General features: G+C 33.0%; 1 protein-coding gene across 3 annotated transcripts in view; it reads right to left on the bottom strand.

Annotated features, from left to right (window-relative positions):
* Nucleotides 1-461: 461 nt before the first annotated feature.
* Nucleotides 462-13,698, bottom strand: part of LOC126738016 (ralBP1-associated Eps domain-containing protein 1) — an 88,624-nt gene continuing 75,387 nt past the window's right edge. For 2 of the 3 annotated variants that reach the window (XM_050443178.1, XM_050443177.1), the window contains exon 11: nt 462-11,853. In XM_050443178.1, the coding sequence (XP_050299135.1) occupies nt 11,643-11,853 (211 nt within the window). In that variant the 3' untranslated portion in view covers nt 462-11,642. The remainder of the gene's footprint in view (nt 11,854-13,698) is intronic. The other variant, XR_007661187.1, reaches the window with a different exon arrangement.

Genomic DNA, 13,698 nt, shown 5'->3' on the forward strand with positions numbered 1-13,698 from the left:
AGTTGTTGTTTACTAATTCTAGCCTTTCAATGTTCTTAGGTTGGGCTGCACAATAAAGCTTACTGAGGTCTAAATGCAATATAACCAACTAAAATAAATATAACCAACCTTTCCACGTCCCGGCAGTTAATCCTATGCTCCGAGCCTCAACAGCCAAAGCACTCCGATGCGACCAGAAGAAAAAAAGATAGGCGCCTAGACCCAACAAACGAGAAAACTCAGAAAACCGGCAAGAGCGATCAGCTAGACCGGAAACAATCAGTGCAAGACATCAGGTTGGGCTGCACAATAAAGCTTACTGAGGTCTAAATGCAATGGTGTTCGCAACACCCTCTGCAGTTACAGATATAGAACTGATTTTTTTTTCTTCAAAGGTCCTGTATTAATCATTGCTGACATATGATATATCGCCAGTCTTAATGAGACACATAACATTAAACTAAAATAAAATACATACTATGTTAAATAATTAATATTTTATTAATAAAATTAAAATATGCGGTTTACAATAGAGTTAAAACAAAAAATAATATGCTAATCTCATTATTAAATTTATAACAAAATATTCTGATGCAGTAAACTAACAGTGCGCGTTAAAAAACAATAAAGAAAACAATATAAGTGCAGCTATACATGAAAATATTTACCTCCCATAAATACATGCCCTTAGGCACGTGAATAAATTTAAAAAGGTCTAGGGGGCGGTTTTAAAAAAATTACATAAATGTGGGATGCTGGAAAAACAAAAATCAATATTTGAAAGGCATATAATGAAGTAGGGAAAAGTAGTCGAATATCGATCGCAGTCTTATATCGATTAATTTAATTTTGATAACCCTGTAATTCTTGCAAGGTTGCCGGACAATATTTGTGACTATTCTAAAACTTGAAGCTTTCATGCCTTTTTCAGGTTTGTAATGTCAATTTTTGTTGCTTTGATACTTTAGTTTAAGGTTAGAAAATAAAGACAACGTGTTTCAGTATATTTTTCCGATTTTGATGAGTAGTGAAGACTAGAGGGATGATGGATTTCAAAGGAAATTTTTAATCTCTATGAACTTCTTCATATTGTATTGTAATTTATTTATTTTTACAATACATCATTAGACATCAATAACAAAAACTTAATTTACCGTTGCTGTTTCAAACTAATTAAATAGATAGGCTTAGTCCACTTTTGCTCAAAAATTTCAAATTCAAGTTGTTATTCTTAAAAAGAAGAATTTTTTTATTTTCTTTTTTTGCAGACGTCTCAACCATTGAATGAGACCCTTTTGCGGATTCTGGGTCGGAGTACTTGCCCTCGGATAAAGATTTAGAGGCATCTAATAGGCATAGGGAAGAAGACAAAGGTGGTACAGAAACGAATTTTAATGAAGCCGAACCAGCGCCAGCAGGGGTGTTACCCCATACTTCTAAACCAAAGAAGCGTGTACGTAGTCCTGAAAAATGGAAAATAAACTTAAATAAAAAGAGAAGATGTGCTGGACGAGAGTACATAACCAAATCTGGCAAAACTGTTCCATCAAAACCTTTGAAACCTTTTGAATGCGCGTGTAAAGCTACACTGTAAAAAATAATAGGGTGGTAAAAAGAATAAACAGCGTGGTAAATTTCTTGAGTGTTAAATTTAACACTATGAAGTATACTATGTAGTATTTTTTAACACTTAAACAAGACTTTAAAGTGGTTAAATTGAATTAATTTTATTTTTATTTTTTTGCGTGTTATATTAACACTATTAAAATACTTAGCGCCGTGCTAAAATATTTTTATATTTTTATTTTAGCTTAAAAATAAAATTTTTTGCAGCTTATGGAATTAAGCGACAGAGATTTATGTATAAGCCATAAGTGTTTTTTTCATCTGTATAAGATCTACTCTTGTTATAAGGTTAAATTTGATCTCCAATTATTTTTTTTTAAGGTTTTATATTTCAAAATATGGGTTCCTATATATTTTTGTTCCAGAATATATATTTTTTATGTTTGTTATATTATTCTTTAATAGATAATGTCTAAGAAATTGATTGCTATGCCTTTTATTTGTATTTGTCCTAAAAAGAAATTGCTCTCCTTTCTTAGAACAACTTTTTTGATTTAATCGTTTGGAATACGAAGTTTTGCGTTTTTTTTTTAGTTTTTTTTTTCATTTTTATCAAATATATACAGACTAACCGAAATAGTTGCAATATGTAATAATTGGGGTGATAAATTCGAAAAGGAACCAGGCGCCAAATAATTACTTTTTAACTTGTTAATTAGTATTTGTTCAAATGAATAGTTTAAAACTCTTCCTTAATAATCTTTAATATATGTACCAAAGATTATTTAGAAATAGTTTTAAGCTTTTATTTAAACAAATAAATACTTTAAATATTTTTTTTGTAAATTAAAAATTGTGCTTAGTTCTTTTTCGGCTAACACACTCCAATTATAAAAAAATACACTAAAAAAATACTTTTAACCCTTAAATTCAATACTTATTACACAAAATAAAGGAAAATATATTTTATTTAAAGTATAAATTACCACCTAAATAGATTCTTTATTACACTAATAAAAATAATTTTAACCCTAGGTAAGTTAAATTTACCATTTTTTATAACTCAATTAACCATAAATTAAGTGTACTTTTTTATTTTTTTAAAATATATTTAACCCGAAATAAATATTTTAAGCACCTGTGTAAATTTAATTTAAACCAAAGTGGGTGATTAAATGTTACTTTTATTTAAATACATTTGACACTCAAAATATACTTTTAATAATACGGAAGGGGTTTTTTTAAATTTTATTTTCGTTCGTTTATTAACACGCTAAATTGGGTAAAATAAATGTTTTTTTTTTTTAAATAAAAACAACCACTTTTTGCCAGTGGTTATTTTAACACGCACTAGTGTGGACCTATATAGACCACTTTTGCGTGTTAAAATTAACACTCGATTTTTTACAGTGTAGATGCTCAGTTTTGATTCCAGTAGAACGACAAATGGAACTGCATAAGAATTTCTATGCCTTAGAATCCGTTGACTTGCAAACTGCCTACTTGTTTGCCTTGATTAAAGTTGTAGGTAAGTTACGTACCTACACCCAGAATCCAGAATCTAAGAGAGAAAAAAACAGGCTTTATTATTTACCCATTAAGGAAGATGTAGAGCACAAAGTGTGCAAACCGTTTTTTCAAGCAGTCTTTCAAGTTTCTGCTGGGAGATTGTATAGACTTCTAAAAGTTAAATCTGTAGGAACACCACCACCATGTGACAAGCGGGGCAAACATCCACCACATAACAAAACAGCCGAGGCAAAAAAAGATGAGTTAAAGAAATTTATTGAAAAATTTCCTTGTTATGAATCTCATTCCAGCAGGGAAAAAAGCTGCCACAGAAAATATTTATCTCCAGATTTGGGCCTTGGTAAAATGTACCAGCTATACAAAGATGAAGTAGAGAATCCTCTGTCCTATTTTGTTTTTCGAAAAACTTTTAATAAAGAATTCAACCTACACTTTCATCCGCTGATGACTGACTCTTGCAAAAAAAATTCGATTTATTAAGGATTAGAATCAAAGCAGCCGACGATGAAGTGAAGCAACAACTAGAAGTTGAGAAGGAACTTCACCAAAGGAAGGCCCAACGTGCTAGAGACACCCTAAGAAGAGATACTGAACTCGCAAAAAGTGGAAACGCAGCAGTCATATGTTTTGATCTAATGAAGACTCTTCCTACACCTGTACTTACCACAGGCATTTGTTACTAAAAAAGGCAGTTATGAACTTACTGCTTTAATATACATGAAATTGGAACCAATAATTCGTTCATGTTTATATGGGATGAAAGTATTGCTTCCAAGGGGCCGCAAGAAGTGGGATCTTGTATTTTATATTCCATAAAAAACTTTGTTACATCGAAAAGACTTATGTATTCTGACCAATGTGGTGGTCAGAATCGTAATATAAAAATGTCATTGATATGTAACTATCTTACTGCATCTCCATTATTTAGTGTGGAAGAAATAGATTATAAATTCCTTGTAAGTGGTCATTCCTATTTACCATGCGACCAAGATTTCGGAATCATAGAAAAAGAAATTCCATCCACATATACTTCAAGACTGGCATACAGTCATAAGATGCTATAAAAAATCCCTTTACCATAGTAGAAATGGATAAGTCAAAATTTTTTTTTACTAAGGAACTTGAAAGTAGCATAATAAACAGAAAAGTATCTAAAACAAAAACAAAGGTGGCGTGGCTCAAAATCCAATGGTTAAGGTTTAGAAAAGATTTTCCCAATACTATTCAGTATAAGTACTCGAATAATGAAGAGGTTCATTTTAATATAGTAGATCTTAATAAAAGGAAATCTGTTTCCAAGGAAATTAAGGAACTGACCCTTTTATACCCAAATGGTAATGGCATTAATGAAGCTAAAAAGAAAGATCTCCCTTGAGTTAATGGAATTAATCCCTCCTATATACCAAGATTTTTATAAAAATCTGAGGTCATCCGCTCAAGCGACTGGAGGTGAAGTAATTGGCCCAATTGAGGAAGAAGAAACTTTACCTATTTAATAACTAGCTACTTAATAAAAAAATTAAGTTTCTATTTTTTTTTATTTATTCCCGTGACAATACGAGTAATAAAGTTTTTGGCGTAATTCTTATTATAGCTTAAGTTATAGTAACCCATTAAAAAACCCAATCTATTTTAAATGCAGAATGGATTAACCCACATAGAAAAATCGAATACTAGCCATATCCAAAAATTTAAAACAAATTCCGCAAATTTAAGTAACACTCAAGAACATTCAATTTATTCGAACTACAAAAATGTCCTTTTAAAAGTGTTTTGCGCACTTAGGGAGAGTGCCCACCAAAGATGTGGCTTGAAGAGAAAAGGAATGATGTGTGCAGTTAAGTGCAGCGTTGTGCTAATATGCGTGTAGTGCGAAGTGCTAATATGTTTTAGGTTATGTATAAAATTAAGATTGAATACTTTTGTTTATACATTTATTAAAAATATGCGTGATGATCAAGAATTTAATGTTAAATTCGCACAGTTAATAGAATCTCACCCATGACTCTACGATATTACTAGCAAAGATATTATCATCGAATGTGTAGGAGAAAGCTTGGCAAACTATAGCAAAACAATTAAATGTTTTGAGACTATTCTATTCTAGTGAGTCCAAAGGAACCCCTGCATTTTAACAAGGTGTAACAAAAGATCCTGAAGTTTGATTTTTATCAAGTATGGTTCCGGACATGTAAACAATGAATCCAGAATAAAAGAGAAGATTCAAGATTGGTATAATCTCATTAGCTTCGGATATGGGAAAAGTGTGATGGAAGTACCTTATCCCTCGCTCCCAACTCAATGCTCAATATAGTAGTGTTGCTCAGTTTACAGTACATCAACCAGCATCCCAATAAGATACTAATCTACTTTGGAACAACCCTCAGCAGGAAGAATAAGCTGAATCTTGTTTTAACGCAAATAATAGAAATTTCATAATTCTAACAAGCCAGTGTTATTTATCAGACAAATAAAGAAAAGTTCGACAGCAGAATTTTTTACTTAACTGACAAAATTATATAAATTTAGCTAAAACTTAATTATATAACCGCCTACTTCTGTTATTACTGGTAAAAAAATTATATTATGCTTTAAAATATTATTAAACATATTTATACTGACCTCAAAGTAATAAGCAGACGTTCTTCTGTAGACACGCTTTGCCTGTAGTTCGTATCTCTTTTTTGAATAAAAGAACGGACTTTCTCAGCTAAAAGTTTGAAAGTCTCCCGACTCATCATGTAGAATAACCTGAATTTATCCGGATACAAGTTTACTTCCTTAAAAACATTAAACATCTTCAATTTGCATGCGTTTTGTATACCATTTTGGTACGCGATCACAAGACGCACCCATGTTCTACACTTGACTTGCGTTTCAGGTACGCTTCACTTCAAGCATATCGCTGCTTTGGTGGGTGCTCTCCCTTACATTTCCGTATTTGTTTAAACCAATTTTTTAGCATTTAATAATATTGGGGTTAGTCCGTTTTTGCACTCATAGCCTCAATTATCCACAATAGATTGGTCGTGTTGGTCCTATTGCATAGCGACCTAGATATCCTGATCATAATCCTTGACAAGTTACAAACCCCACAGAGGACTAGGTGGAGTATATTCTATAGATTGCCCAATAAATGCATGGCTCCGCCGAACAACGTTGTAAGCGACATTAATTGCGATATTGAGATTTTCAGAAAATAACGTTGTAAACGACATTTTCTACCGCATGGCAGTTTTTGGTATCAGTTTTATATGAATGTGGTTTAGATGGCAGCACGTTAAATGACTTCGAAAACAGGTTGACGCGCTCGGAACAACGTTGCAACCGACAAAATGTCCGGCGCGGAGAGTGTTGTTTTTTCGCCTGGTGATCAAAAGCGCTTAAATAATGGTAAAAAGAGAAAAATTAAAGTTAGTGAGTGGAAAGATAAGTGTCGTAAGCGTTCAAGGGATTCTGGAAATCCATACATATCCAAAAGAAAGCGGCCAGTGCCTGGAAAATTACCACCTGAAGAGGTAAGTCACAACATTTTGGATGTGCGTTACAGTTTTACAGGTTAGTTATTTTGCTGTTTTAGGGTAGAATATGCAAGTGTCAATACAAGTGGATTGGTTGCCCATAAAGAAATGCTAAAATTATTTAGGGACTTCTACAGTATGGACTATAAACAACAAACAAGGTTTCTTGCTTCTTGCATCAATATAGGGGATATAAATCGCCGTCGAGTGAATGAAAACATCTCTACTAGACATTGTTCAGTTCAATATTATGTCCGAAAGAAAGATGCTACCGTTCGCGTATGCCAAAAGACACTTTGCCACATAATGAAGGTTACACCTAGACGCCTACAGATTCTCGTTGACAAAATAAAGTTCACCACGCCCTTGACCGATGGCAGAGGCGCGCATGGAAATCATACTAGGATCCCTGATGAAACAAAAGAACAGATGAAACAGCATATTTCTTCTTTTCCTCGTCAAGAAAACCACTACTCCAGAAATATGAGCAAAAAGGAATGTTTGAATCCTGACCTGAGTATCAAGAAAATGTGGCAGCTTTTCTGCATTAAATCGTAGCCGATCGATAGTTCTAGCCGTGACACTGGTTTCGTGGCGTCAAAATTGAAGCCGAGATTTGGTGGCGCACGCCGTACAGTGGAACGACTAAGTGGAGATACCGCGGGACCTAATATTTTACATTTTACAAGATAATATATTTTTTTTTAATATTACGTATTTTTAGGTATATGATAAATGTTTTAAATATTTATTATTATTTATTTTATTGGAAAAATATACATAAACGGTGTTTCAAATTCGTCTACCCTCAAAATACGAAAATGGATAATTTACCCCAAAGTTGCACATTATTTACTTATAAAAGAATATGCCATATAAAAAAAAATAATTTTAAAACTTATTCTTGACACTTTTGTGGGTTATCTTGGTTGCTATGGGTAAGTTTTTGCATTGGTTTATTACTTTTTCGTAAAAATGTTAATGCCGAAAACAAAATTAGGTAGGTACCTACGCCAAATTTTTGTTGCTTATTTAAAAAATCGAAAATTTGAATGATTCCAAAAATAATAAAAAAAAACCAAAAAAAAAATTAAAAATCCATTTTAATTTTTTCTGAGCTTAAACAGTAGCACAGTAATGAGAAATTCGCACAGCTCTATCTCCCACTACCCCCTTAAGAATAACTGGCAAACTGGTTAAGTCACTTTCAGTAACATAAAAAATATTGATATGATCAGTAGATATTTTAAAATTAAAATAATTGCTAACATTTTTTTGAACTATATGCAAAATACTACCTGTTAGTTCTTCAAATGTATTTATACAATCTTTTTGTTCCTTATTTTCTTTATTTATCATTTGTGGCTCAAGTTCTAACTCTTGTAAGACCCGTGATTTTTTTTTGTAGGGGTATGGGTTGTGAATGGCTGATTCTCAAATATTTTAGGGCAGGCATCTTCTGACAGCTTTACTCTTTTTCGAGAAACCTTTAAAATTGTTCCATCCTTCCTAGCCACTATATCCTCACGAATAATGAAACATTCAGAAAAATGTTTTATGCAGATCCTTGATGATTCTTTTATCACTACGTCGTCTCTTTCAATGCATTCTAACCATCTTTTCTTTTGATCCGGGTTATTGGGAAAACGAAAAATGGCAACTCTCTCGGTATCTTTATAATCGCTTTTGCACCCAGGAATGCAGAAAGAGGTAGGCATTATTCTAAATAAAATTAAGATTGTAAAATGTAAGTTAAAAATAAAATTGTTAATTTACCCACCTAATTTAAATACCGAATTTTTATTCTTTTTAAAACTCAAAGCGAGAATCAAAATAGTTTGGTAGTTTAAAATTTTAAATGCGTAATCTTACTATAAACTACAATAATAACTGCAGTAAAATATTATTTCGAATTAACGCAAAATATGTGCCCCAGCGCGGAATTTTTGCCATCGCGATGCGGTCGTCGCCTCGCATGATTTCGGCTTCTGTTGTGAGGTATCGATGGAAGCGGGGATAAGTGTCCAGGCTAGAACTATCGATCGGCTACGATTAAATACACCGACAGTACTGCAAAACTTCACATGTACCGTGATGTTTTTCAAAGTGAGTTCAACTTAAGATTTGATCTGCCTAGGTCCGATACCTGTACTTATTGTGATCAGCTGCACATTCAGCTCATTGCAGCTGCTACTGAAGAGAGAAAAAAAATTATTGAAAATCAAAGCAAACTTCATCATATGAGGGCTGACTCTGCTTACAAGGCGCTTGCTGAAGATAAAGAGAGTGCCATATTCAGCTCTGAAAACGTTGTGCTTTGTGTAGACCTACAACAAGTTTTATTTTGCCCAAACCTCACGCATAGTAACGTATTTTACCAGAGGCAACTATCGTGCTACAATTTGGCTATACATGACCAGGGGAGACATGGCTTATATGTTTTTCTGGGATGAGACCACTGCCATGCGAGGTGCTGCGGAAATAGCATCATGCATTTTAAAATATGTTGAGCTTAACTTTACAAAGTTGAAGACAGGCTAAGTGAGAATTCTTAAGCTTTGGTCTGATAGATGCGTAGGTCAGAACAACAACTGGCAGATTATACCTGTTTTGCAGCACCGGCTCTTGAATGAATATTTCACTACCGTTGAGCAAAAGTTTATGACGACGGGTCATAGTTTTCTACCCTGTAACAGGGACTTTGCTCTAATTGAACGAGCAAAAAAGGGTAAAAAAGTGTATGTTCCTCACCAATGGGTGGAAGTCATACCTAATGCCAAGGGACCACCCAATCGTTTTACTGTCTGGATACAGCAGACTTTAAAAACACCGACATTACGTTAGATTCACTGGAAAAAAATAAACTCAGTGTAACTAGTCATGTATGGTACCAAATTACAAAGGATGATCCTATAACATTGCGTGGAAGGAAATCACACAACGTCCTTCAAACATGGACTTCGCACTCATTAGCAAAAAAAGTAAAGGGACCAGGGCAGAGAAGTATGCCCTCAGTAAAAGTTTCTCGGTTCCCACCTTTATACAAGGATAGACTCCCGATCAAAGCGGCAAAGAAAAAGGACTTGTTGGATATGTGTAAATACATGTGCCTTTTTATGAAAATATTAAGGTTGAACAATAAGAAAACTTAAGTTTTTTGTATTCATTATTATTAAAGATCATATTTGAAAACTACCTACTTACATTATTGAATCAGCCCATTTAATTCAGTATTATACGTTTTGTTCAAAGAACAACGTTGCAAGCGCCGTCGCTTACAACGTTGTACCCGAAAAAATACTTTTAAAATGTCAATTTCTCAGTAAGATATGATAGTATAATAATATTTTCTCTTATAGGTGATTTCACTCAATAACAAAGCCTCGTTTATAATAAGAAATTGTAAATTAGAAATTAATTTCATTGAACAATCAGTGTTTTTTTGATTTTCTGAAAAAATAAGTTTTTGTCACTTGCAACGTTGTTCGGCGGAGCCATTCAAATACAAAAATGAGAGTGAAATAAAAAATGTCACTTTATCTATTGGCATGCGAGCATAAGCCTGCATTCAGCATCCTGAGCATATAATTAAACAAAAATTTGTAAGTTTTTGTTTGATGTCCGAATTTTGTTTGATGCCAAAATTCTATAGATGGTATAACACATGGGAAAATAGTAACACTTTAAAAAATATTGAAAAAGGAAAAGCAAAATATCCTACAACTTAAAAACTGTAAAAAACGTTTTATTTTTTAAATTGAGAGAATATTCGTATGACTTGATCGTTCGTGTTTGGTTGTTTATTTATTTTTTTTTGCACGAACTTTTGTTTATTCTAGAATTGTAACTATTTTTGAAGACAAATAAATTTATTACATTATTATTATTATAGAACTCTTGAGAAAGACATAACAAATGTGGAAACGTTAGAACAAACTGAATTGAGTTTTTTTGCCGCCCAAATTCTCATTCGTAAATATTACTCGAAAATAATGTAACTAACGGTCCTGAGTAAATACTACAAAAATGATCATATATATCATATTTGCTTGCTCTGCTTGCGGAGTTTTTTTGCCATATATAAGTTAAAAATCAACACGATTGTGGGTTTCACCGACTTAACCTCTAAAATGGTGTCCAGGAACAGGGACAAAAAGTACAAAATCAATTATTGGTAATTTACCAGTAGATATTTCTGTCAACCCCTTCTCTAAAAGTTTAAGTCTTTTAATAGTATTTAGACAATAAAAAGACTTATGAAAGTCTTTTTTGAATGAAACATTGACAGTTGTTTGAATGAAGATTTCTATTATTTGTCAAAAATTATTTCTTAACCAATCGATATTCGCCCACTTTGACCCTAAGCTTTGTTATTACATGCCAATAAAATATTATTCCATTAGTCCATTATTAGTCATATTTATTTTTATAGCTAAAACTTAGAGATTCTCAACCAAAAAATACTGAAAAATAGTCATAAAACTCGAATTAAGTAGTCACAATATGAAGAAATAAATAATACAATGTATAAAAAGGAAATCAAAAAAATTTAAAAGGGCGATCTTTACTCCTATATCCTACGTATCACATTTATTTTTTAACAATGCTTTTAATAAATTTTTTATCCATGTTCTTATAATATAATATAACTGTACACCAATCTTTAAACTTATTCAATAAATTTAATCTACCTAACAATAATAATGCTAATTATAATAAAAACTTCTTTTTTCATGATTGTATCTTCTATAAATTTTAAAGATTTTCACTTTGTTTTTAGGGATAGTGGACTTTTGGTCATTAAAGGTAATAAAGGCCTAGTTTTAATCGTTTGAAGCCCACTACTGTTAGATGTATGTACCTAGCATTCAACAACGATATTTCAAATATAACCTATCCTACCCATCAAAGAAAATTTACGATTTCAATAAATAAAGACAATGAAAATTTTCAGCCTTCGGCTGCTAGACCTCTTACAAAATAAAAAAAATCTACAATATTTCTAAAATTGAATAAAGTTACCTCAATTCTTTGTAAAAAAATGATTTAACCTCCGTTAGGTGCTTTAGCTTGCAACCTCTCTAATTTAACTTTCATTTTAAGCTTTTCTTGCTTTAAATCCGCTAATTCTTGGCTCAGTTCTTGACAAATCCTCAGTAGTGCGGCGTTTTCCACTTGCAGCTTTTCTATTTCCTCCCATTGTTCTTCTTCTAAGGTATCTGGGCATTGGGTTGAAGTTTTGTCACTGCCAGGTTTTCTAAAAGGAAAAAAAAAATGTTTAGCAACAATAATTGGAATTATGCAGGGTGTCTCACGACGAATAGACGCAATCGATACCTGGGAAACTAATTTTTCAAAAATTTTGAAAATTTAGCACATGGCACAGTCGATTGGGGCCACACAACTAAAATATTTTGACAGTTGTGATGTTTCCGGTTATACCGGAAGTAGGTGTCAACTTCATTATTTTAAATGCAATACCCTATATATTTTTACATTTTTGGCTTCTACGTAAAATTCTAAGTATATTTTGTGTATAATAATAATAATAATAATAATAATAATAATAATAATAATAATAATAATAATAATATCCTTTATTTGCCAACAAAATCGTATACAGGACGACAAAGCAACGTCATACAAAGGAGGATCTAGCTCCCATAGGGTACATTAATTTTTCTTATCTAGAATTCATAGAGGCAATATACTTATATAAACAAAATAACAAAATTTAAAATAAATATTCTAAATATCTAACACAAGTTAAAATTATTATCCAAAAGTAAAATTATAAAAACATTTAATCTGCAACCAGTGGTAAACAGCTTTTTTAAATTGGACTGTAGATTCAATGCTTCTAATATCAGCAGGTAGCATTCTATAAGCCCTGATGGCCATATAATGAGAACCTCTTTCATAGTAAGCTGAATTATGCAATGGAATGCGGAGATCGCTTCTATGTCGTGTAGTCATAGTCACATCCTCAGCGTACATTGCCCTATTCTCAACAAACAAATGATTGTGTCTCTTCACAAATAACACCAAGGAAGAAAAGTATAAGGAGGGAAGGGTGAGTATTTTTAGTTTGCAGAAGTAAGATCTACAGGAAGTTCTATAGGTCATGCCCAATAAACAACGAATGATACGCTTTTGCATTCTAAATATATCTAGAGCTCCTCTTGCAGATCCCCAGAAACAGATACCATATTGTAAGATCGACTGTACCTGTCCGAAATAAAATAGGCGAAGAGATACCTCAGACACTACATCCCTTAATCTTCTAATCAACCCGCACAAGCTAGCTAATCTGGAATAAAGGTTTTTAATATGTTTCTCCCAATTTAAATTGGGGTCAATGTGTATTCCTAAGAATTTAATACTATTGGCTACAGGGATTGACTGCCCACCAGACCACACAAGTAGAGATTCTGAGACAATATTGGCCTTCGAAAAATTAATCAACCCCGTTTTACCAGAGTTCAAAGACAACTTACTGTCCAGACACCAGGTCCTCATGCGCTCCACTGCGGATGAGCAGCCCCGTGAAAGATCTGCCACTGTCTTCCTGGCAACTATAACTGATGTGTCGTCGGCGAATTGACAAATCATATCAGAAGGGAACAGCTCAGGCAAGCCATTGACATATAACAGGAAAAGCACAGGTCCCAAGATTGAGCCCTGAGGCACACCTCTTCCTATAATTTGGGGGCGGGAAAACGTTGGTGAGCCGGAATGTGTCACACAAACTATTTGTTCTCTTTGCTTTAGATATGAACTGAGTAATTTAGATGTTGCACCCCTGATGCCATACCGTTCCAGGATGTCCAGCAGTAAAGAATGGTGTCAACCGTGTCAAACGCCTTCGACAAATCGAAATACAGTCCAGCTACACTGGCCTTTCTCTCAAGATTCTCCATAATATATTGTATCGCACTATAAATGGCCATTTCCGTCGATCTTTTGGGAACGAATCCGTATTGGTGTTTATTTATTATTTGATGGTGAGTTAAATAATTCATAACTATTTGATAGATAACCCTTTCAAATACCTTCGATATGGATGGTAATACGGATACTGGCCGATAGTTGGCAATATTCG

Source organism: Anthonomus grandis, chromosome 6, assembly GCF_022605725.1.
Source record: "Anthonomus grandis grandis chromosome 6, icAntGran1.3, whole genome shotgun sequence".
In the NCBI taxonomy this organism is placed as follows: Eukaryota; Metazoa; Arthropoda; class Insecta; order Coleoptera; family Curculionidae; genus Anthonomus; species Anthonomus grandis.